Source organism: Telmatherina bonti (genome assembly GCF_933228915.1).
Source record: "Telmatherina bonti genome assembly, chromosome: 21".
NCBI lineage: Eukaryota > Metazoa > Chordata > Actinopteri > Atheriniformes > Telmatherinidae > Telmatherina > Telmatherina bonti.
Window position 1 is genome coordinate 10,774,767 of NC_136630.1, and position 22,884 is coordinate 10,797,650.

The 22,884-nt window shown below is 40.0% G+C and overlaps 2 protein-coding genes across 3 annotated transcripts; one reads left to right on the forward strand and one right to left on the reverse strand.

Annotated features, from left to right (window-relative positions):
• The first annotated feature begins 240 nt into the window (after positions 1-240).
• On the forward strand, positions 241-11,890 carry polr3e (polymerase (RNA) III (DNA directed) polypeptide E). Of its 2 annotated transcripts, XM_079261372.1 has the most exons (21): positions 241-359; positions 1,128-1,235; positions 2,368-2,418; positions 2,548-2,625; positions 2,725-2,840; positions 3,076-3,158; positions 3,415-3,522; positions 3,985-4,034; positions 4,127-4,246; positions 4,346-4,431; positions 5,931-5,975; positions 6,073-6,164; positions 6,394-6,514; positions 6,598-6,679; positions 6,784-6,843; positions 7,071-7,228; positions 7,356-7,417; positions 7,516-7,940; positions 9,422-9,499; positions 10,637-10,759; positions 10,833-11,890. In XM_079261372.1, the coding sequence occupies exons 2-21, from the start codon at positions 1,197-1,199 to the stop codon at positions 10,887-10,889; spliced, it is 2,034 nt and encodes a 677-aa protein (XP_079117498.1). In that variant the 5' UTR covers positions 241-359; positions 1,128-1,196; the 3' UTR covers positions 10,890-11,890. The 2 variants fall into 2 exon arrangements, with proteins under 2 accessions (XP_079117498.1, XP_079117499.1); XM_079261373.1 differs by lacking the exon at positions 1,128-1,235 and having other exon boundaries at positions 274-359.
• Positions 11,891-14,451: 2,561 nt separating this feature from the next.
• LOC306771867 (cerebellar degeneration-related protein 2-like) lies at positions 14,452-21,120 on the reverse strand (the record flags this gene model as incomplete). The annotated part of the gene is made up of 6 exons (XM_079261189.1): positions 14,452-15,039; positions 15,194-15,413; positions 17,694-17,867; positions 17,987-18,135; positions 20,214-20,326; positions 21,039-21,120. The coding sequence occupies 6 exons, from the start codon at positions 21,118-21,120 to the stop codon at positions 14,452-14,454; spliced, it is 1,326 nt and encodes a 441-aa protein (XP_079117315.1).
• Between the last annotated feature and the right edge of the window lie 1,764 nt (positions 21,121-22,884).

Consider the following 22,884-nt stretch of genomic DNA (forward strand, 5'->3'; position numbering starts at 1 on the left):
GGCCGAGCGGTCTAAGGCGCTGGATTAAGGCTCCAGTCTCTTCGGGGGCGTGGGTTCGAATCCCACCGCTGCCAACATGTTTTTATATCGTAAAATTTGACTATTTGTATGAACATCCTTTCACGGATACAAAAAGCTAATCAAACTGGCAAGTTGTAGACGTATATTAAAGTCTTATCTCCCTTTTGGACTTGCATTTCATTATGGGCACGTGCTCCTCCCCACGTGTGGAGTAGAGTCAACATGGTACCTCTATTCCAGTAGCTGACTCCAGCTGCTTCAGTAGTGCTCCTTTGCGACCCACACTTCTGGACTGCCCTCAAACGGATGAGGTAGTAAAAACTTCGTGAAGTGTGCAGGTGAGATTTCTTTCTCTAATAGTTTAGGTGATGTTTACCTTTAGGTATAATAAATCCGGCCCAGAGATGGACTTTATTTAGTCTAGCATTTGTCATGTTAGCACACCGAGCTAACTACCTACTGTATGCTAAGCTACAGTAGTCTGACAAGGTTAGCTGTAACCGGGTAGCAGCTCCACAGCTGAGATCGTGGCTTATACGTTGGTAAGATATGGAAAAGTTGATCTTGTTTCAACTTATGTTGTTGTTAATATTATTATATGTATGTGTTAAATTATTCATTTTAGTGCGGGGGGGCCTAGACTAGAAGATAAAGTGGCTTAAGCTAGCTAGCTAATAAAGCTAACTCAGCCAAAAACTCTGCAGTGAAGTATAATAATCGTCTTAAATCGCTGTTTGACGTGTCTGCCAGTCATAAGGCTTATTACACGGTTTTTGCATTATACATTGTTGTTTAATATGGATTTCTTAAAGTTGCATCATGTGTTACCTGGCTGTCTCAGTGAAAGCATCATCTAACAGAAAACATGATCATGGTCTGATAGTCGACATAGTCGTTTGAATTTTTAAAAAAAATTTATTTCTAGCATACCCTTTACTTTCGTGAGGGTAGTATAGCTTGACAGAACTATAGTAAGTTTTTAAACCAGGATATTCACAATATTTCCGTGTTAATGTAGCAATGAGCTTTTATGTGTTTACTTTGTCACCGGCCTGGGTGTAGCCTCTTTTTAAATCTGTGTCACTCAGTATATGTTTCCTTATCAGGTTGGATCCTTGAGATCTACTGCTCCTCTCCTGTAACACTTTTTTGCTCTTCAGTCTCATCACATAAATATGGCCAGTGGTGACGATGACGATCCCATTATAGAGGAGGTATGAGAAAGCCTTTCAAATCTCTACAGAATAAATCATATGAGTAGTAGTAGCTTACAACTCAACAGGTTTTTAGACACACTCCACAGCTCAAGACTTTGGGCACCACTGGTCATAATATTTCCGATAGATTTACAGTCTTCTGTAAAATCTCTGTCAATACCATCTGCACGCCCACAGTTGGAAGAAAAAGTTACAAGGCCAGTGTGATTTCCCTGTGTCAACTGTCCAGCACGGCAGGAAGCGTAACGTCCCCAAACTTGCTGGGAAAATCTTGCTGAAAGATCAAAACAATCCACTGTTTTTGAAACGCTTAACTAAACAGGGATTAAGGTGTCCCGGTCCACCATCGTGCAAGTCTTGCATCTTGCTCATTATTTCTAGAGGAAGAAAGGAAAATCATACCTGCTGAAGAACACTGCACACCATCAAACATGTTGGTGAAATTGTAATGGTACAAACTCTTTCAGTGCCACTTGTTACTGGCAAGGAAAGAAAAAAAAAAAAGTACAATTGCACATTAATATTCAAAAGTACAAATGTAAACGCGTATTATTGTCCATTGGCAAGTCACAACAATACGCATAAAGTAAAGACAACAAAAGTTGAAGTGCAAACTGTTACAATAAAATGTAGGCGTTAAAGTGCATGTTTCAATTGCATGAGGTTGTAGAGAAATTTTAGAAAAACACGAGGGAAGAAAAACACAGCTGCTCCTTGTTGGTGGGGAAAACGTGAGAGGAGTTCAGGGTGTTTATGAAGCCTTGCATCAGCTGGCTTAATAGTTGTTATTTGTAGGGCTGATACTTCGCAGATGTAATGAACACTATTTGTTTGGATTCTAACATTTTTGCAGTGTTATCACATTGATCCTGCCCCAAAAAAGTTTGAAGTATGGCAAATTAAATAATTTTTTTTTAAAAGGTCTCCTCAGCAAGAGGAATGAGTCCTGCAGGACATGTAGAGCAGAAGTGTACAATACGCCAGGGGAAGTTTCCTAAAAACCATCTGAAACAACCCCAATGAATTTAGCCAGAGATGCTGCCCAGCTTAAAAGATCCTACTTATTATACAATTTTTTTCTTTTTTTTTTTTTTAAATCACAGAGGAATGTCTCTTTTGTTTCTTGTAGATTGATGTGTACCTCGCTAAAAGCCTTGCAGACAAGCTGTATCTATTCCAGGTGAGTGTTTGTGTTGTTGTGCCTGTTCTGTCCTGTTAGCAGTTTATCTGTATTATCATGGATTAGGAGGGGATTGGATGATAAATATTAAAAATGTCTTTTTATTTAATTCTTTTCTCTTCTGAGTAGTACCCTGTCCGACCTTCCACTATGACCTATGATGACGTCAACCATCTGGCAGCTAAGATCAAACCTAAACAGCAGAGGGTAAACATGCTTACGTCTGTTTTGAAGCACTATTTCATTTATACATTAAACAGTTGTTGTTGATGATCTGACTGCCTTTTTCTGCACCTCATCACGCAGGTGGAGCTGGAAATGGCCATCAACACTATGAGTCCAAATTACTGTCGTAGTAAAGGAGAGCAAATCGCTCTAAATGTGGACGGCACCTCCTATGATGAAACCAACACTTACTCCGTGTATGTTTTGCTGTTAATTATAAAAACAATACTTTTTATTTGTGGGCGCCTTTCTGGATACTCAAGGTCATAGATCAATAAAACAAGATGCGTAAAACAATGATTATCAGAGACTGTGGGAAATGTTAAATCTGAAATTTTCTGCGATTTTTTTAAAGAAAAAAAAAAAAAGCTGAAGGATTTCCTAGCTAGTTTGTTGATCTAATTGACGATCCTTTTTATTTTTCCTCTTCAGAAAAATGATGGACAAACAAACCTTCTCCTCCATTCAGGCCACTACAAACACCTCCAGATATGCAGCTGCTGTGTTTCGCAAAGGTCTGACCTATTAACTGGTCAAACTGCCTTTTCAGTCCTCTGCAGCGCCACACGCTATCTTTATCTGGCCTGCTGGTGTAAACTCAAAGTTCACTCATGTTCAAGAGTCCTTTTTGCATAGTTGAGCATTTAACTGTCGTTTAACTGTCTTTATATGTACAACCTGATATGTAACTACTATCTTTATTGCATTGAATTAAATCCACAGTCAGACATTGCAAAGTTGAATTTTACGTTGTATTAATAATGTTAACAGGAGAGCTTCACATCACCCCGCTAACGGGAATCCTGCAGATGAGACCCAGTTTCTCGTACTTGGACAAGGCTGACAATAAAACTAGAGAGCGTGAGGCAGCCAACGAAGGTGAGTCTTCCTCATTTTATCATGAGGCAGTGGGTGTTGATTCCTGTTTATTATTTTCAATAAATAAGCAGTAAAACAAAAACTAAGTTTCTGTTATTACAACCAAAATGTTTCTAAAAACTGTTTTTAGTGGTTTAGTCAGGAGGAAGAAAATGGACTTTTAATAATTTTCTCACATATATGCTCAAATCTTTCTTTAGCAGTTTTCTAAACCCTTATGGTGTTTATTTCAATTATTATGTATATATGACTATTTTTATTATTCGTTAGAGAAATGAAAACTAAAGATCTGAAGGATGTTTATTTTTTTCTTCAATCTAATAATGAACAAACCTACTGATTAATAAGGCATAAAAGTACTTTATAAGTTACTTTTTTGCATTTTACATGCTTTATTTGTGCTGTTTGCTTCACTAAAATGGTATAAAAGAAAAAAAATCTTAAGAGAGTCACACATTTCAGGTGGAGATTCTTCCCAAGATGAAGCTGAGGAGGAAGCCAAGGCCATTACGGTAAAGACTGGTGTATATATACGCATTAAAAGTCCGTCTTGTCGCTACAAACATAACATTTATAAATATCTCCTGCACGTGTTTCCCTTCAGGTTAGGTTTGCTCGTCCAGAGTCGGAGCAGGCCCGACAGAGGAGGATCCAGTCGTACGAGTTCCTCCAGAAGAAGCAGGCAGAGGAGCCCTGGATTCACCTGCAGTACCACGGCGTTAAGGTACAGGGAGGCTGACTGCATGCTTGGTTATGACACCAGGTGGTTTTCTTTTAACATGTGCTGTTGTTGTAACACATTTTATGTTTGATCTAAATGCAGGACATGCGTTCGGAGCATGAAAGGCAGTACCTGTTCTGTCAGTCAGTGGACCCCTCAGAAAACACAGAACTGGTCAAGACTCCAAAGTGAGTATGACCCAAAGGCGTTTTAGTCCACTCAGCTTCACTCGGAGTTTAGATAATTTTATGAAGTTTTTTATCTTTAGAATAAATGATCACCTGACTTGTCTCCAGCCAATCATCATAAATGATGTGTAAAATTGAACATTTATTAATGGTGACAACTTACCATCTGCTGCCACCATTACGGATGGTCACAATTACTAATAGATCTTTTATTGCAGCAGTTCTCAACCTTTTTGCAACACTGTACCCCTTTTTAAAATGGTTTTTCAGCCAAGTACCCCTAACAACTGCAAAGTATTTTTGGTTAAGAAAAAACATGAAATACAGCACTGTGTCATATGTGTTTGGCTTATTAAACTTTAATCATGCATTATTAAACTTTAATTTTGCACATCTCAACTACGCTTCACCCAGGACTCCATTGTTTGCGTTGTCAAGGCGACAGTGGGTATGATTTGGCTCGTGGGGTTCAATTCACGCTGGAGTGTGGGATTTTGGGAATGAAATGATGTAAATCTAAATGTAAATTCAGTTTATGAATGTACACTTACATTTATTGAAATATATGAAATATTTATATAATATATTTATTTTATTTGAGGATGTTTTAAAGATATGTACAAAAAATATACAAAAAATGTGTAAATATAAATATACAAAAAAAAAAATTTTTTTTTTTGTATATTTAAAAAAAAAAAACATTTTCACCTAACCCCTTGGCTGCAATGAAGTACCCCCATTTAAGAAACTGTGTTATTGAAGGGATAGGTTTTATTATTGTTATTCAAAAAAACAGCAGCAGTGCACACATGAACAAAATCTTTTTGGAAATGGCTTTTGACAGCTCCTAGAAGCACACATACATACATATTTACTCAACAGTGATTATTTGAGGTAATTAAAGTTATTTTGCTGAATCTAACAGAAATCTCCTGCATCAATCTCAAAAACAAACTTTTAGAGTAGATTAGATCTTTTATGTCAAGTTTTAGGAACAATGACAACAGTTTAGCAGCAGATTAAAAGTTACACAAAATTATACTAAACTAGCGGTATACAAAAGGTATTTGTAAAGACGAGAATCTATACAGCAGAATAAGCTAAAAAGTGTGTAATAAATAAGAATTAATATCAGTAAAAATTGCACCGAAGGAGGGTGGATATTGCTATTCTGGGTTAACAACACCAAAATGAGATCTAGACATTCATTGTTTGTCCTAAGACCTTAACATGAACATATTCAACCAAATGTCCATTTTGATGAGCACCTGCTGTCATGACTGTAATGAAATCTAAGTTACAAAGCCAAACACACAAAGTCTAATTTAGACCTGAGTAATAAACAGAAAAAACAAGTTGAAGCTGATGTCGTCAGGCAACGCTCCCAGACTTGGAAAGACAGCAACATTTCCTACTTGTATTCATTGTATTCTCAGTCGTAATAACTCGCTTTCTCCAATAAACCACGCTTACCTCAGATTTCTACTCATTTTTCTCAGGGAGTACCTGGAGATGCTGATGCCCCCTCTTGCTGAGGAGAAAGTGTAAGCATCCCTCATTTCCATGACAAATATTTGTAGATTGAAACAAAATTATAGACACTAAGATGCATCTTCAACCTCCTATCCATTTGCATCGCAGTGCAAAGCCTGTTGGTCCCAGTAATGTGCTCTCCATGGCTCAGCTCCGCACTCTTCCACTGGGAGAGCAAGTCAAGACCCTGATGAAGAACGGTAGGCTGACACAAGTAGAAAACACTAATTATGTTTCTGTCAGAGGGCTTTGGAAGAATTATCACCCTGCAGTTTGTGTTTGCAGCACACGAGGGCACCAAGGCATCTTCTAAAGATGGACATGCAGCGTGTTTGGATCATTGAATGCTTTGCAAAGTGCTGCTTGTTTTAACTTTCCCTTTTTTGTTCAGTTGTTTCTTATTTCCTGCACAATCCCTGTTTCCTGCAGTGAAGGTGATGCCGTTCGCTAACCTGATGGGTCTGCTCGCCTCTGGAACCGACCAGACCTCAGTGCTGCGCTGCATCCAGCAGGTGGCGCTGCTGGTTCAGGGAAACTGGGTTGTAAAGAGGTGAGTCCAGCTGTTCATGGCTCCCAAACTGCCCTGGAGCAGTTAAGTTGAACTAACGCTTGTGCTTTTTGTTCCGTGTCCAGCGACGTTTTATATCCGAAGAACACGTGCAGCGCTCACAGCGGCGTCCCCGCTGAAGTGCTCTGTCGTGGCAGAGACTTTGTGGTGAGCTGCTGCCTCTGTTTGTGTACTTTAAATGATGTGGAATGAAATCTGTGTTTCATATGCAGTCACACTTAAGTTATTTCTTTTCTTTTTTTTTTTTTAAGATGTGGAGATTCACTCAGGAGCGCTCCGTGATGAGAAAGGAGATCGCATCCATCATCAAAGTAAGGATGCGAGTTAACCACTGACTTAGCAATGGTTACTCATTTAAAGTAACTTACACTGTATTTATTATGTGGAAGGATGGTTGTTTTTCTCTTTATCACTTTTTTTTTTGAATGCTTATGATGTCTTTGACTCCTTTGCTTCCTCTTGTTTCTCCCACTTTCAGGCTTGACTTGTTCTGTTGACTCAGGTAAAGGTAGCTAACTGTTCTTTCCGTGTCTGTTAGCTTCCGCCAGAGGATGTGAAGGAGTTCCTTGAGCATGTGGCGGCACCTCGGATAAACCGGGGCTGGGAGTTCCTGTTGCCCACGGACCTAGAGTTCATTAAGAAACACCCAGATGTTGCCAACAGGCAGCAAATGCTGTGGCTTGGTATCCAGAGCAAGTAGGTGCCACAAACAGTCGCACTGGGGAATTATGACACTGTTTAATGTTTATATTTATTCCTTTCTTTCTTTTAAGGTTTTATTGTTGTTTATTAAGAAAAATCTTTCATGTTTTTTGTCCTGAAGGTTGGAAAAGGTGTTTAACTTCTCTAAAGAAGACTTTGTGCCAAAGAATTCCTCGGTTCCGGGTGAGAAGGAGTTTTTTTTTTTTTTTTTTTTTTTGACGATTTGATGCTCCGTAGGTACGGTTGTTACACGAGCTGACATCTGTTGTGTCGCTTTCCAGAGCCTGTCCATGTCAGCGGGGAGCAGCGCCTGAAGATGGCTCAGGAACGAGCTCAAGCAAACCAGCCGTCTTTGCAAAGGGACCTGGACGCCAGACGCGCAGAACGTGACGGGAACGAGGAGCCGATGGACACCTCTTCCGGAGCCATTCCCAACGGTTCTGTTAACGGTTACGCCGGCGCCACCTCCCCCTGCTTTGATCACGCTAATGGAGGGAGCCCTGCCAACACGCCGTCCCCGGAGCTGCAAGACTTTGTGAGAAAGACTTTCCGGAAGCATTTTGTGCTGACGCTGAACGAGCTAAAGAGGCTGTTTAACCTCCACCTGGCGTCCATGCCGGTGGGTCAAAACATCCTCCACTCAGTCTCTGACCACATGCTGCAGGACGCCGTGCTGCTCTGCCAGTGCAAACAGATAATGGTGCCTGTGAGTATTCAAGAGCAAAAAAAATCTCCTAAAACCTCCAGAGTCTTTCAGGTTTACGGATATAAAACTCCTCTATTTAAGAAATTCCCTGTTACCAAAAACCCATATTTGATACATGCTGTAACTCATGAGGGGGTTTAACTGCTTTAATGTGTTATCGATGAGTCAAATGCATAAAACTTTCTGGTAGTTCATTGAAAAAATGAGCCTACAGCAGATTAAAAGGTACTAACCCTAACCCTGCAGCAGGATGTTGAAATAAACAGCCTTCTTTGTCACATGTCACATATTCAAAGCAACAGGAAGAAGCAAACCAGCAGAGTAAAAACCACATCCACTCCTCTGAGCTTTCAGTCCTGCACCTCAGCAGAAAAACTGAACCCAAACAGCAACACTCTTAACCAGATTCAGGGATTAATGATTAAATTAATTGGTTATATTTGGTGTTTTTTCAGCTTTGTATGGCCGCTGCAGCGCTGCATAATTACCTTCCTTTGTCTTAATTTAAAACGCCTACTTTGAATTGAGCTCAGAGCCAAACATGCAGAACTCCCTGCTCATCAGGCTTTGAAGTGTTTGCATTATTGTATTTTTTATCTTGGAATAAGAGCTGCTGCTGCTCTGATCTCAGTCTGCCTGTGGATGCGGAATAAAGGGCGATTTCACCTTGTATCAGCTTTCTTCTACAGAATAACGACATTAACGGTCTTTTTAAAGACGTAGGTGCACTCGAGCAGAGCAAACCTGCGTCTCTTGTTGCACTTAAAATTCAAAGAGCCACCTGATACCCCGTCTGTTTGTAGTTGTACGGTCTGCTCTGCGTTTTGGCTTGGGTGCTTGTAAGCTTTAAGCAGACTGGTCTGCATAGTCTGATGTGCTTGCTCAAAGAGAAGGGAGTGGCGTGGTCTGCGTCACATCCTCTGCTCCCCTTTTTTAAGCTGCTAGAGCCGATTCTGTCCGGTCTTGAGTCTTATCCTGTTTGTATCCGATTGTAAAGGATTTCACTGTTAGTGGAAGGGAATGGCCCGATGCCATCTTTGTTACGCAACAGATTATTAGCCTTAAAAGCAAAGCTCTTTCCTGCACAGGGATGGGGTTAAGACAGGTTGGATATGTTTGTAAACGTGGGGAAATCTTGAATCGGATACCCTTCCCTCTGGCAGTTTATAGATCAGTGTCGCGACTGTGGGTTGTGTCTAGGGAGATAATCCTGGTTTTCTGTGCTCAGGCAGGCTAACCAGACTGTTCTTGTTTTGACTTGGCATATTTAACATCACTATGGTGGAGTAACTGGTTCAGAAAATGGATCAGGAGTCCAGGTTTTGGTGAACTTTGTTCTTGAAACACTCGCAGGACAGTCGAAAACTTTATCTTAAAAAATTATGAGTTCCCTTTTAAGACCAAAAGTAGGTTTAGAAATAAGAACTGGCAACCTACTGGTTTATATTTATGTATATTTCATGTTTTCTTGTAACTTGTAGTTTCCTGCTCAGAGCAAAGCAGCCCCTGATGAACAGAAGGTGTTTGGCTTGTGGGAGAGCAGAGATGACTTCGATAAGGTAAAACTCTGTTTGTATGTTTGCTAGCAAAATGCATCACAAACCACAGGTTCATGTCAGCAATCAGAGTTTCACATGAGCTAGAGACTGATGGTAAACAAGGCTTGATGCTCAGCTCCAGAGGAGAGCTCTGAATCCCTGTTTCCCCTCTGAATGTTTGGATTCATCTGTTTGGGATTCAGTGTTCATAAAAATTGTCATAAAAGATTTCCCTTTCTTTAATTTTTTTTCTTATTCCATTTAAATGATTAGACTAGAGCGAAATACATAATCTGATTATTTGCAAAATCGTTTTTTTAATAACTGCAACATTGTTATTTCATGTCAATAAATTAATTTTGTTCCATCTTAATATGTTGCTTTTTCAAACAATAAGACTCCACATAGCTAAATTGTCATTAATATAATATAAGATTCACTCTAAATATCTGTATTTGGTGCTTTAAAAGATTTGGCTGTTATGTTTTTAATATAAAAAGCTTCCTGTCTGAGTCATCCAACATAGGACCGAATGTATAAAATCATCTCGTTGGTCCCTGCGTTCATTCAGGTTGTAGTTATTTGGTCAAAAATGAGAAAATGCCAAACTTGGTTCATAATTACCATAGTAGATTTTAAACACCATGTTTGACCAAATAAAAAAAAAAAAAAACAGAAGTGAGCCAGCATTGAAACTTGCATTATTCTCTAATACATCACATTAAAGCAAGCATAACTTTGGAGATGGACATTTCTTTAGCTGCTTTGATATTTTATGTCCATTAAAAAAAAAAAAAAAAAAGATGATGAGGCCAACTTTATTTTTCCTCTGAGGCCAGAAAATCGCCAAGTTTTGATGATATTTACTGTAAAAGCCAGCTTCATACGATGATGTCCCGTCGCTGCGTCGATGCAGAATTCTTCACGTCATCAGAATGAATCTTAAAATCGAGAAATTTCCACTGCAAATATTGACAACACTTCTGTGAAATTCCTCCAAATGATGCTTTTAATCACTGAGTAAAGGTAAACAACAACATAGACAAAAACCCTACAGACTATTTATTTGACTGGTCCAACATTTTTTGGAATTTACTCATCCTGCTACCCAGTTGTGCCTCATGAAAGCTCACTAATCAACATGGTATGCTTCTGCAGCACCGTCGGCTGCTGTACGACTTGTTCACAAAGAACTACCGCATCAGGAGGAGCATGATTCAAAGCAAGGTGGCGCAGGAGCTCGGAGAGGCGTCTAAAGCCGACATTGACCGACTGCTTCATGTGAGGGGGGGGGTGAATATCACACTATTCTCTAGCTTTTCCCACCGATCTAACCTGCAGTTTGTTGTTTCAGGAGTGCTGCAGCAGCCATGCGGGGATGTGGTACCTCAAAGGAACGATACAGTCCTGACCCTGAGAGCCTGTCCCACTGCGGCCACCGTTAGCCAATTAAAACCCATCCTGTGTCTCCAGTGGACGGGCAGTTAAGAGGGGGAAGCCGATCACTGCTTCCAGCAAAGCTCTGAAAGACGGAGGACAAAGTGGACACTTCGTTCTGCTCAGAGCAGCAAGCTTTTCTTATTTCAGCAGAAAAGATTCAGACTTTAACGGCGAGGACGGAAACGCCGACATTGCTGAACCGTCTGAGAGGAGACTGAATATTTAAAGAAATGAGCAAGAGATACATATACGGTTTATCAGAACTTTTTTTGCATCTTTGACCTCATGATGGATTATTTTTCTTACCAGATACGGATGGTGTTTACAGCTGGAAGCAGCCACGGCTCAAAGAGCTGTCACGTTGCTTCTTATTCAGCCATAAAACGTCTTTTACTTTATTATCTCGTCAATTAAAAAAAACCCAAAACATTGTTTCAGACCTGATGGGTTGAAAGGAAAAATTCCACCTGTTATTTAGTAAAGTTTTATTAAATCTGATTTAGGTTAATGCATTTCTCCCACTCTGAGGAAGAAGTGAAGCAGATGAAGGCAGATTTGTTGAATTCATTAAGACAAAAGGGAAACAGGATGCTAAACTTGTAAAAATGGTTTTTAATTATTTTGGCAGTCAGTTCAGTGTTCAATGAGTACAAGTCTAATTAATATCAACATTTAGGTCTGAGTGGAATAAATAAAAGTTGAAGTTTGATTTTTTTGTTTTTGGTCGACTAAGTTTTCAAATGGTTTTTCTTGGAGTGACTGATTTAGAAAATAACTAATAAAGATGCATTTTGAAATAAAATCTTGTCATATTCTGCTCAGAAATCACTAAACCCAAGACCAGTGTATGAAGAGCAGGCTGCTGTTGCTATGGTTGCTATGGTTACAGCAATGCGTTGCCATGTGCTGCTGTCTTGAGCTTTCATTTTAAGTGCCTCTGCCTCACAAGACATTCAGGACAAACTCCCACCTGTTGAGACGATGCTTTGATTTCCAAGGGTAGAAATGTGGATCAAATGTTTGACATTTCCAATTAAATTAAGGTTCAACATCATCAAATGACAACTGTAATTTATTTGGTTTATCATGTCGCAATAAACACTAGTGTCAACATGTGTGAGGTGTTATTACAGAGGAAACTCTGGAGGAAAAGATGGAGATGAGGGCGTCAGGAAATGAGCTGAACTGACTTCAGTAAACCTAAATGTGGATAATGTAGGGCTTTTTTATGTCGCTGGATTAATTCTTAGATTATGACCAGGATGCTGGATTGGATGACAATAAGGAAGAAACGTCACACATTGATCTTTTTACATTTTATTTTACACATTCAGGTTGCATGAAAATCCATCAGCAGCCACAACAGCTTGGTACTCCCCCCTCCTCAATGCTGGTCACATTTAGCTCCTCAACAAGGAGCTGAAGATCAGCTGTGGTCAAGCATGGTGGTGTTGGTCACTACAGGACAGATCCAGGCTCATTCCACCAGAACTTAAGATACAGACTTACAGCAGGTCTTTCCAAGCCAGAGGTACTGTGATGATCCTGGTTCTGTGGTGGATGGAGTCCCAGTTTCTGGAGATACAGGATCATCACTGGCTCCAGAATTTCATTCTGATAAATCTGATAAGTTCCAATCAGTCTTACGGATTCAGTCTTATGGATTTATGATCCATACACACCTGAATCTCAAAACAGAAGTGAAAACCAACAAGAGTATTGCAGGAGATTTTGGCACTTTTTTTTTTGGGAGGTTTGACCCAGCTGTCACTCATTCCACAGAAGCATGATCTTTACAAGTTATTCCTCATTGTGAAGGGGACTGATCTGAATTTCCAGTATTAAATAATATAACACCAGTCGGTATTAAAGGAGGAGAAATAATCCAGCATAAGATCTTTTGTTTTAATTCTAGTGCCAACTTTATGAAGGAGGATGATGTTCCTGCAAACAAAACCTCTTTTCTTTTTGCAGCGTGCAGAGAAGAAGTTCTGAGTCCTCTAATTCTCCTGTTAAGAATGAGAGACCAAGAAAACAAGTTCTAATGTTTCTTGGAAATCTCTCATTTCTCCATTATTGCTAAATTGTGTCACTGTGTTGCTGATCATTGTGCTGCTTTTATACATTTATTCATCATATCTCCCTTTCTCTGTAAGAGTAGAAATTCTTTAGTTTTCAGTCATTTTTAGGCTGATTTCTGTTTATTCTGACAGTCACTTTTAAATGACTGAAAATATGGTTTACTTATCAAAACCACAAAATATAACCCCAGTGTCGGTTTGCTTTACGTTTTATGGCTCAGAGCAGTAACATCAAAAGGTGAAAACATCCTACAGAGTGCAGATTATTATGATATACAACGTGATTTAAAGAGCATGCATGCGTTAAATTTCTAGCGCGTCCGAGCAGCAATAATAATAATAATAAAATACCTGCTGCATTTTTAAAGTGTATCTCCATGTGATGTTACAAACAAACAGCTTGTGCACAATCTTAACGCTTAAAAAGGACAACGGGTGACAAAGGCAACAACTGCTGCAGAGAAGCTCCTACTGACACGTTCCTTAATTGGACCTTTTTTCCCCCCTCATTTTCTGGTAATTTGTTCAACATTCACAGCCAGCTAAACTTTCCATTCAATAATCAAACGTAATTTCTTATAATAACATGTTAAAAAGTTACAAAAATCTCTAACATATCCAAGCACCTTGTGATAACTTCTTCACCAACACATCATTGCATACTACATTTGGTCAACCATACAGTGGCTGATCTTATAGGCGCAGGCAGAGCTAACAGCAAGAAATATACTTTCATATTTATATGCAAACAGCAGATAAATGGCAGAAATTTATCTTACAGGCTTCCCTTAATTTTCTAGACATTTTCCTGAAAGAGATCATTAGTTGCATTTAATCTGAAATGATGCCACATCAATCACCCCAGGCTCCCATATCTGTTTTTTTTTTTTTTTTTTTTTTTTTGGCTGCCTGGAGGCTGTTTTATTGCTTTGTTTCCCTCTTGCAGCATTGTTTTCAGTGGGAAGCTCAGTGTACACAACTTGCTCACACACATTATGTGGCAACGGACATTTATAGCAAGAGGTGAAGCTGGAGGAGAGAATAAAGCTAGAAGAGAGAAAGTTGGGCTCATATTTACCAAGTGAAAGCAAAGATTACTTTAAATTAACTTAAAAAAGATGCAAAATAATCAGAAATAATAATAAAAAAATAAAAAAAAGACCATAAACGTGTGATTCTCCTTCTAGAAAACTATTGGACCCTTAAAATAAACTACTGCCAGGTTGTGAGAAGATGGATTATTCCCCAGAAAGGTTTCCACTGGAAGTTGGTTGCGTTCATTGTGTAAAGTGAGGTAGAGTGATTGTACAGTAGAGACATTAGGCACGGATGTTTCTGTGCAAAGAGAGCCACATCTGTGACATGAGCCGGTGTTTAGCCCTGCTGCTCCTGCATCACCCTCATCCCTTTGTGTGGTGATCACCATATCTGGGCAAATAACGAAGGAAGAAACTAATAAAACGGAGGCGCTTCTTCGCCGTCTGCAAGCCTCCCCCTGTTCTCGCTCAGGTCTTCTTTGGTTTTCTGAATGCGGGAGAAGATTTCTACGAAAAGTTCCTTGTATTCTGGCTGGTGGAAGTCATCTTCAAAGTCCTCCGTGTCTGTCAGAGTAGGATGAGCCTCGGTGGGCGAAGGGGTCTGCACCAACTTGTGGCTCTGCCCGTCCTCCTCCTCGAGCCCGAGGTGGCAGCGCTTCAGCAGCTCCTCGTACTTCACCTGCAAGGCACTGTACTGGGCGTCGACCTCGTTGAGAAGGGAAATGCCGCGGTATTTCACGACCTCGGCCCGGCGAACGCAGGAGCACTCGTGGTCGGGAGGTGCCTGCGTGGCTTTCATCAAGCGTTCGCTGGCACAGCGCTTTAGGACCGCAGGGCTTTTAGCCGTGGCAGAATCTCCTTCATTCTCTTCCTCCGGGTTGAGGAGCAGCGAGTGTGGCAGCAGGCCGTGGATGACGTCTGGCTTGATGGATCTGGAAGAGGACTCTGACTTCCAGAGCTGACGAAGCTCTTCAACCTCGTGTTCGAGCTCAGACACTCTGGCCTGATGGACACAGAATAATCATTTAGAAATTAAATGATATTAAAGATCTTTTTTAAAAAAACATCTGTTTGATTTGGGAAAGCCCATTTCTCATGAGAATCTATAATAAAGTCAAATAAACATTGAATAAGGAATAAACAGAAGTCAGCCACACCTGACATCCCTCCATCGCTGCCAGCTGTTGCTCCAGCTCTGCATTTTCTCCTGCCAGTAGCTCCGCCTCTCGCTCCGCCTCCTCCCTTCGAGCACGCTCAGTAGCAAACTGCGTTTGGAGAGCACGGAGGGACTGTTGAAGAGATGCCTGCTCCTCCTCGTGCCAAGCTGCTGCAGAAGACTCGAGGTCGTCCGAACATTCATCAGGATCGCAGTCGTAGCTGTAAAGAGATGCAAAAGCGTTCAAACCTGACCTCGCAGTAATCCATGAAATAAAAACATCTTTAACAAGAGACAAAGCTAAATAAACTAGCAGCTTTGTTACAAACTGGACACAAATGTCTCCGCACAGCTGAGGTCTGACGTGACAACAGAAAACTTGAAAACCCTGCGACTGGCTGACCTCAGGCTCTGTGATTGGTTCGGGTTCGGCAAACCACTCTGTAACGTTGTGGATTAAAACGACTTTGCAAGTTTCAGGAAATACATGTTTTGTAACAACAAGATGGACAGATTTCAATTTTTGCTCATCTGAATGAATAAATAAACATTTTTTATATAAGCAGAACCATCTAAAGCAGGTAACCATGGTAACCAAGAACATGGAGGAGAAGCTTGTAGCTTTCTGTTGTACACATAATACGCCTCTACTACACAATCTGATGATGCTAAACGAAAACATTTATAACTTTTGTGTCTGTGACTCCACTTTTCACGAGTTCCTTTATTTAACAACTGAAGAAACTGGTTTTTATAAAAGGAGGTTGGTGTTACTGAACTAAAAAGATGTGTTTCCATTTATGGAGTAACTTTATGGAATGGACTGAGGGATGGTTTAAAATTATGTAAAAACATTATTCAGTTTAAAAAAATGCACAAGAATCTTTTTGGGATAAATATAAAAAAGAAGAAAATTCATGATTTATTTTGCTGCTTTATATTTTGCAATCTGGCTGATGACTTTCAGTATGTAATCTGTGTATATAGCCATATAACTGAAAATTCAAGACTGTAAATAAGGAGCATTTAAATAAGCCTTGGGCTTCCTTCTGCTCCTTCTCAAAGAATGTATAATGTTACACAAATGTGCATCCTTGTTTTGTATTCTATATGTGTTTGAAAAAAAAAAAAAAAAAAGAGTCAAAATTATGAAAACAGTTTACAAGTGACTTTTCAGCCCAAAATTTTGCTTACAATCCAAAACTGTATAGTGTATCGTCATCTTTAAGTCTAGAAAACAATTAAAAATCTCTTTTTTAGATTAACACAGTAATGTTGCATCACTTCCTCAAACAGGATCTTGATTCATCTACCTGTCCATTATCCAACCGGCCGCTAACCTAATCCATGAAATCACTTTTTAATGAGAGCGAATCAAGCGAAAGGTAGCAGGAAATGCATACGAAGGACTCAAGGGCTCAAAGATTACGAGCAAAGTTCACCAGTAAAGCAACTGGGATGTTTAATGTGATGCCAAGAATAAATTAAAAAGAAAAACGACTTTAAATTTACTGCGTGGAAAGATCTCTTGAAGTTTAAAAAAATGCTTTCTTTCTCTCTTGTAACGAAAAAAGAAAAACAAAAACAGCACGAGGCTCAGGAAAGCAGACCCCGCTGATAAAGATTAAAATCAATGAGCTTCAGAGAGTTAGACACGTCTGTGACCTCCTGCACAGACTTCGACCTCCTTCCTTCCAACCATATCCACCGCTCTGCGCCCGGACTTTAGCCTCAGACGCCATCACGGCGTTATCGCTGAGATTTCCACACATCTGACCCGGATGTTTGGGGTGAACAGAATTACTCAGACACACACAGACTAAACTGAGACGAAGCCTTCCAGTACGGCCGGAGAGGAAGTGGCCGCAGCAGGAAACGGGCTCACTGCGGTGAGGAGGGCAGCAGGAAGAGGATTAGCACACATACTAGCTAAAGTTAGGAGGATTTGCTGATCCTTTTTGAGACTTACAAAAAGTTTCTGGATCTGTGACCGAACAATTAAGATTACATTATAAGGCTGAGGAATAGGATCTTAAAGCTCTTTCAAAACTGCCTTCCTCTCAAAACAGAACAACCCGAGTCATTTCCTGCCACTGTAACCGTAACGTCCCACATTAACCCGGCAGATGTCAGAGTTAAATGCTGGTGTTGGGTTATTAATTAACACACCGACTGCGAGCTCTGAAAACATATTTTAGCTTTTGGCAGTTTACTTTCTGCAATGATGTTTAATCTCTGCAACGAGGCTGTACTGGACTTTGTTCACTGTGTGTGAAAATTACAAATAAATGGAACTTAGAGTATTTTATCAGCAACACAAAGCAAAGCTAATTCAGTGGATCTGAGAAGAACTGAACCCTTCCTGATCCACACAGGCAGCATTTTTCTATGCAACACATGCTGCAGGTAACTTTTAGAAGATATGAGATGGAAAGTGTAAATTCCCCACATGTGATGACACATTTCTGTCATAAATGACAAACAACATCAAAGATGCTCACCAGAGTGTGTTTTGCAGCTCCTGCAAGCATGACGTACTCTGGCAGCCACGCGGAGGCCACTTCTCTCTGTGTGGAGGCTTCTTCTGAGGCCGACATGGATTTAACTTCAACTCCTCCACTTGATGCTGCAGCTCCTCCACCTGCGTCTGCAGCAGGTCCACCGTTTCCGTCAGCCTGCGCGGAAAAACAATGTTAATAAAAGATTAAAAAAAAAAAAAAAAGATATGTTTACTTTAGACAGAAATACTTCTAAGAAAATTGTCATTTTTCCAGATCATCATTTCCCTTCTCACCCCTGGATCTTCTGCTGGGCTGTCCTGTTGTCCTGAACCAGTTTGTGGTTGCTCTGCTCAAGTTCTCGGGCCGACACGTCAAGCTGCTCGTACACTTTAGCATGCTGGTCATTGACCTGCCGGAGGAGGTCCACCTGCTTGGTCAGGTACTGAAAGAGAGAGGAGGGGGGGGGGGGGGGTGTCATGAGACAAGAAGAACGACGTCTCTGTAAAAAGTGACATGGACGTCTTCTGAGCTCTGAAATAAAAACTTCAGTCAGTTAGTTTCCTGTTGACCGAGCGGACCCTCTGGTAATTTGTAACTGGAAAGGCGAGGAGGGGGTCTTTTGACCTTAGATATAGATGGAGACAATTAGTCAACAATCTGCTGAAGGGATTTACTTAATCCATCAAAATGAAGATGAGCGTCCATCCATATTATCCGGGGTCAGGTGGCGGTGGCAGCAGTCCTGCTTCCCTCTCCCCGGCCACATTAACTGAGGGGGGTCCCGAGGCATTCCCAGGCCCGCAGAGAGAAATAATCCCTCCAGCGTGTCCCGGGTCTTCCCCGGGGTTTACCCCCGCAGCGACACGCCTGAAACACCCCACTGGGAGGCGTCCAGGAGGCATCCAAACCAGATGAAGTCCATGTTCTGGCATGTAAACTGAGAGAGCACATCCTCTCCCACAGCCGCCAAAAACCAAAAACTGCTGCAGAGCATTTGTTGTGGTTCAGTAAACTCCAGTTCCCGAGGCCACTGGGCAGAGCATGACCACTGCATGACCAGAGCATGACTGCACTGGTGAGGTTTAAAGCATCATGACGTGTTTTAGGACCAAACACTTGTTCAGCTGTGACGTTTTATAGAGAAACAGACCCTCTGAAGACAGAGACGTTACTCTGCTTGAGCAACACTTTCCTCATTTTGTCTAAAATGACTTTCATTGCAGTCTTACGAAAACACACACACACCTAGGACTAAATCATTACAAAGCCACACACACAAAAAGAAGGATGTAAATAATTTATGAATGAATTTAAATATAGGTATATAAATATGATAATTCTTCCATTACTGTGGTTAATTGGAGATTTAAAAATGCTTAGTGCCAAGTGGAAATTATCTACAAAACCCCCTTTTCTGATTTATCAAAATGTTACTGCTTTTCCTGCACAATGAATACAACGGGGATCTTTTTTTTTTTTTTTTTTTTTTAAAAACAGAGTTAATACATTAATATATTACGTCTTTAGGGTATAACTGAAGTGCCAACGTCTGAGAACAAATTATCTTATCAGCGGGACACGGATAAGATAAACTGTAACTTTTGACATCTTATCTGTCGACTAAAAAAATGCCAACAAGAAAAACTGAATGTCAACTTCTCTCTGACGACAAACAGCTCAGCTTCACACTGCAGAAAAACAGCCAGCATAAACAGTCCAGAGGTACTCCCGAGCTTCAAATGATTATAAAGGGGTTGCTGATTTATTATTAGACATCTTTTATTCCAGGCAGCAGTAACACGTCTCACTGTTTGAGTCTTAAGAGATTAATTCTGCAAATCAGCAGGGATGTGCACGAAGGGATTTAGACCCAGACACCGCAGACTTACCCGTTTTTCAAAAATAAGAGTCAAGCTGAGATGTGCTTGAAATCCTGATTCACAGCGCTGAAATTGGACACAACAAGCAAGCAGCACCAAAGTCGTGGTCAACAACAAAAACTCGTTATTTCTAATAAAACAACTTGTACCAATTGCATAATCAAACTTTTAGTTCTGATTGAATTATTTATTTTTCTTTACAACAAACCTGATATTTTTCCATCCCTTCCAACATCAGTAATAAGGCATCTTGCCAAACAAACAAAACATCCTCTACAAGAATAATATTTTTGTTTATTTACTGTGTTATGTTCAGATATTTATCAGCTTTTTTTTTTAAAAGACATTTTATTTTAGAACTTCAAATAAGTGAAAAATGTGGGTGTGAGCCTGCAGCTTTCTGTGCTGGAAACAGCCTTCATCAGGAAGGAAAGGCAGCTTCTGTTTCCTAAAACACAGAATTTTAAGTTTCTTTTGTTTGTTTGCTTGCTTGTTTTTGAGATGTCAAACCATGGTACAGTGATCCCTCAGAAGTTCAATAATCAAAATAAAAAGCGACAGAGGATGAAACTGTCAATGGTGCCATCTCCATCCATGTCAGACTCATTTCACCATGATGGAAGCAGGAACCTCACATTACCTCAATTTCCTGGAGCTTCTCCTGGTTGTTTGCATACATCTGCTGCAGCCCCTGCTCCAGCTCCCTGTTCCTCTCCAGAAGAGTCTTTCCGAGCTCGGCTGCCAGCTGCAGGTCTGCAAGAGAGAGGGAGCGGTAAGCCAGACGGGCTTCAGCAGTCATAGTGGAAGCAGCACTGATGGAGGTGAAGGGACCTGACAAGAAGCTTTGTGAGGGTTTTGTGATTGTGTTGGCAGAATTCCAGTAACCCACTTCTTGTCTTCTTTTTTTCTCCTCCCCCACCTTTAGAAATGGGCTTACTTTACAATTAACCTTGCATCATGAGGGTTTTCTTTTATTTTAGAGTATTTTAAAAAAAAAAAAGAAGATGGAAACTGATGTGATAGCATGAAACATAGGGAGAGTTTTTTCTCTTTTTCTTTTTAAAACACACACAAATATTGACCATCCATAAATGCATAGATCAAAGCCACGTTCACACACAGCTTATTCATTTATCCTGCCGCATATCTGAGTGTCCTGCACGTTCTTTTTTTTTTTTTTTTTTTTTTTCATGCACATCCAACATTCACCTTTCAATCCAAACCTCTCTAACTTGTAGTTCTGGTCAAAACACAGCTAAATAACAGAGGTTCAGACAACAAGAAAGAAAATCCTACAAATGCAGGTTTGCTCCAGGGTCATAAATACGTGTTTAACTGGGATTTATTAAATATTAAAAATACATTAGTCTCTCTATAGCTGCATGTTGACAATTAAATTAAAAGCTAAAAATCCTTATTATTTATGTTTAAGGCTTGAGAAACAAAAGAGAGAAAGGAAATGTACCATGTTCAAGGTCTTGCTTGTCGTACCACGGTTCCTCCTCCTTGATCTCAAATTCCTCCTCCACGATCATGTCTGTCAGCATCTTCACCTTACAAACACTCGCGTTCAGGGAAAACTTCTTCCATTTTTAAACGAGGGGAAAAGAAAGAAAGAAAGAAAGAATGAAAGGAGAGATTTTAATAGCTAGTTGGCTTTGGTCTCCTTCCAGCCTGCTGCAGCCGGTGCCGGTGTGCCGCGCTCATCACCGGACGGACACACGGACCGCTGATGAAACTCCGCTGCGCTGCGTTTACGGCGCGTTTCCGGTTTGGACTTTCAGAATAAGAGATACAGAACGAGCTGGAGAGAAAGACACTAGCCTTTTGATGCATTAATTTAGATCGTTCTAAAATATAATAAAATATAAGTCTGAAATATATACAGTGCGAAGATTAAAAGTCAAGAAACAGACACGTGATTTCTATAAATTGCAGGATAATAAACTTATTTTCACAAAATTGTAGCAGCAGACATTTAACAGCTGTTACATTACTGTTACAGCCATACTATTGTAAAACAGTCCAGCAACAGTTGCATTTGTCCTTTGCGGTATGGTGGTGGCGGGGATGAAATATATGTAAATTATATATATATATATATATATATATATATATATATATATATATATATATATATATATATATATATATATATATATATATAGAGAGAGAGAGAGAGAGAGAGAGAGAGAGAGAGAGAGAGAGAGAGATGTATACATCTGGTTTTTTTTTTAAATAGAATTTGATTGCAAATTTAGTTTAAATTGAATTTGATTTGAAAGTTAGATTAGGACTTAGTAAACCCATCTACCATTTAATTAATGATAGTACAAGTACTACTAATGACTACTACTTGTACAACAACTACTTCTATCACACTAAGCTACTACTACTTCTACTAAATGTTTGACATTTAATTAAGAAGATATGTATCTTGGACTGTAATGGTGTATGAGAATGTATTTTTCTTTCCTGATGCTGTTTGAGCAACAATATCAGAGCCAGTGACTGGACCAGGGGTCTCCAAAGTCGATCCTCAAGGGCCACTGTCCTGCAGGTTTGTGAGGTATCCATGTCCCATAACACCTGGCTTCTGTTATATGGATCCAACAGCCAATCAAGCTCTGCACAATGACTGATTAGTTTGAGTCAGGGGCTTTTGAAGCTGGGATACATAGAAAACTTGCAGGATTTGGGCCACAAAGGACCGGAACTGGACACACTGCATGGACAAGCTGCTAAAACAAGTCAAGTCCATGGTGGAAACTGCTGTGTTGCATTAGCTGATCTACATGATGGAAAGTATGACACATATTCTGTACAAAATGGTGATCCAAAAAGACAGGTAAGGGTAACCATTATTTAAATATTATTCATTTATTAATTTATTTTATTCATTCATTCAATGCACAGTTAACTTATCTAGTTATCTGCATCATATTCTACATTTGTTTTGAAAGTATAGACGAGCAATTTCCGGTCCAGACCTGCTTCGCTGTCAGTTTTCACATCTCTACACCTGCAGCTCAGCGTCTGCTCCTCCCTGGAAACAGCGGCACGCAAAGTCATTGTCACCACACGGGGGCGCTGCAGCGACGCCAGGTCGTCACTGGAAAGCACACGCTTTTAGGCAATTAAACACAGTATTCAATTAATTTTAGTTATTAATGTAAATGTTGATTCAATCGGCTGGTCGTGCTTACAATGAATAGAAACATATGAATAAATAATAATAATAATAATAATAATAAAAAAAAAACAAAACATAGTCATTTTAAAAATAGTTCATTTAAAATTTGGGTTAAATG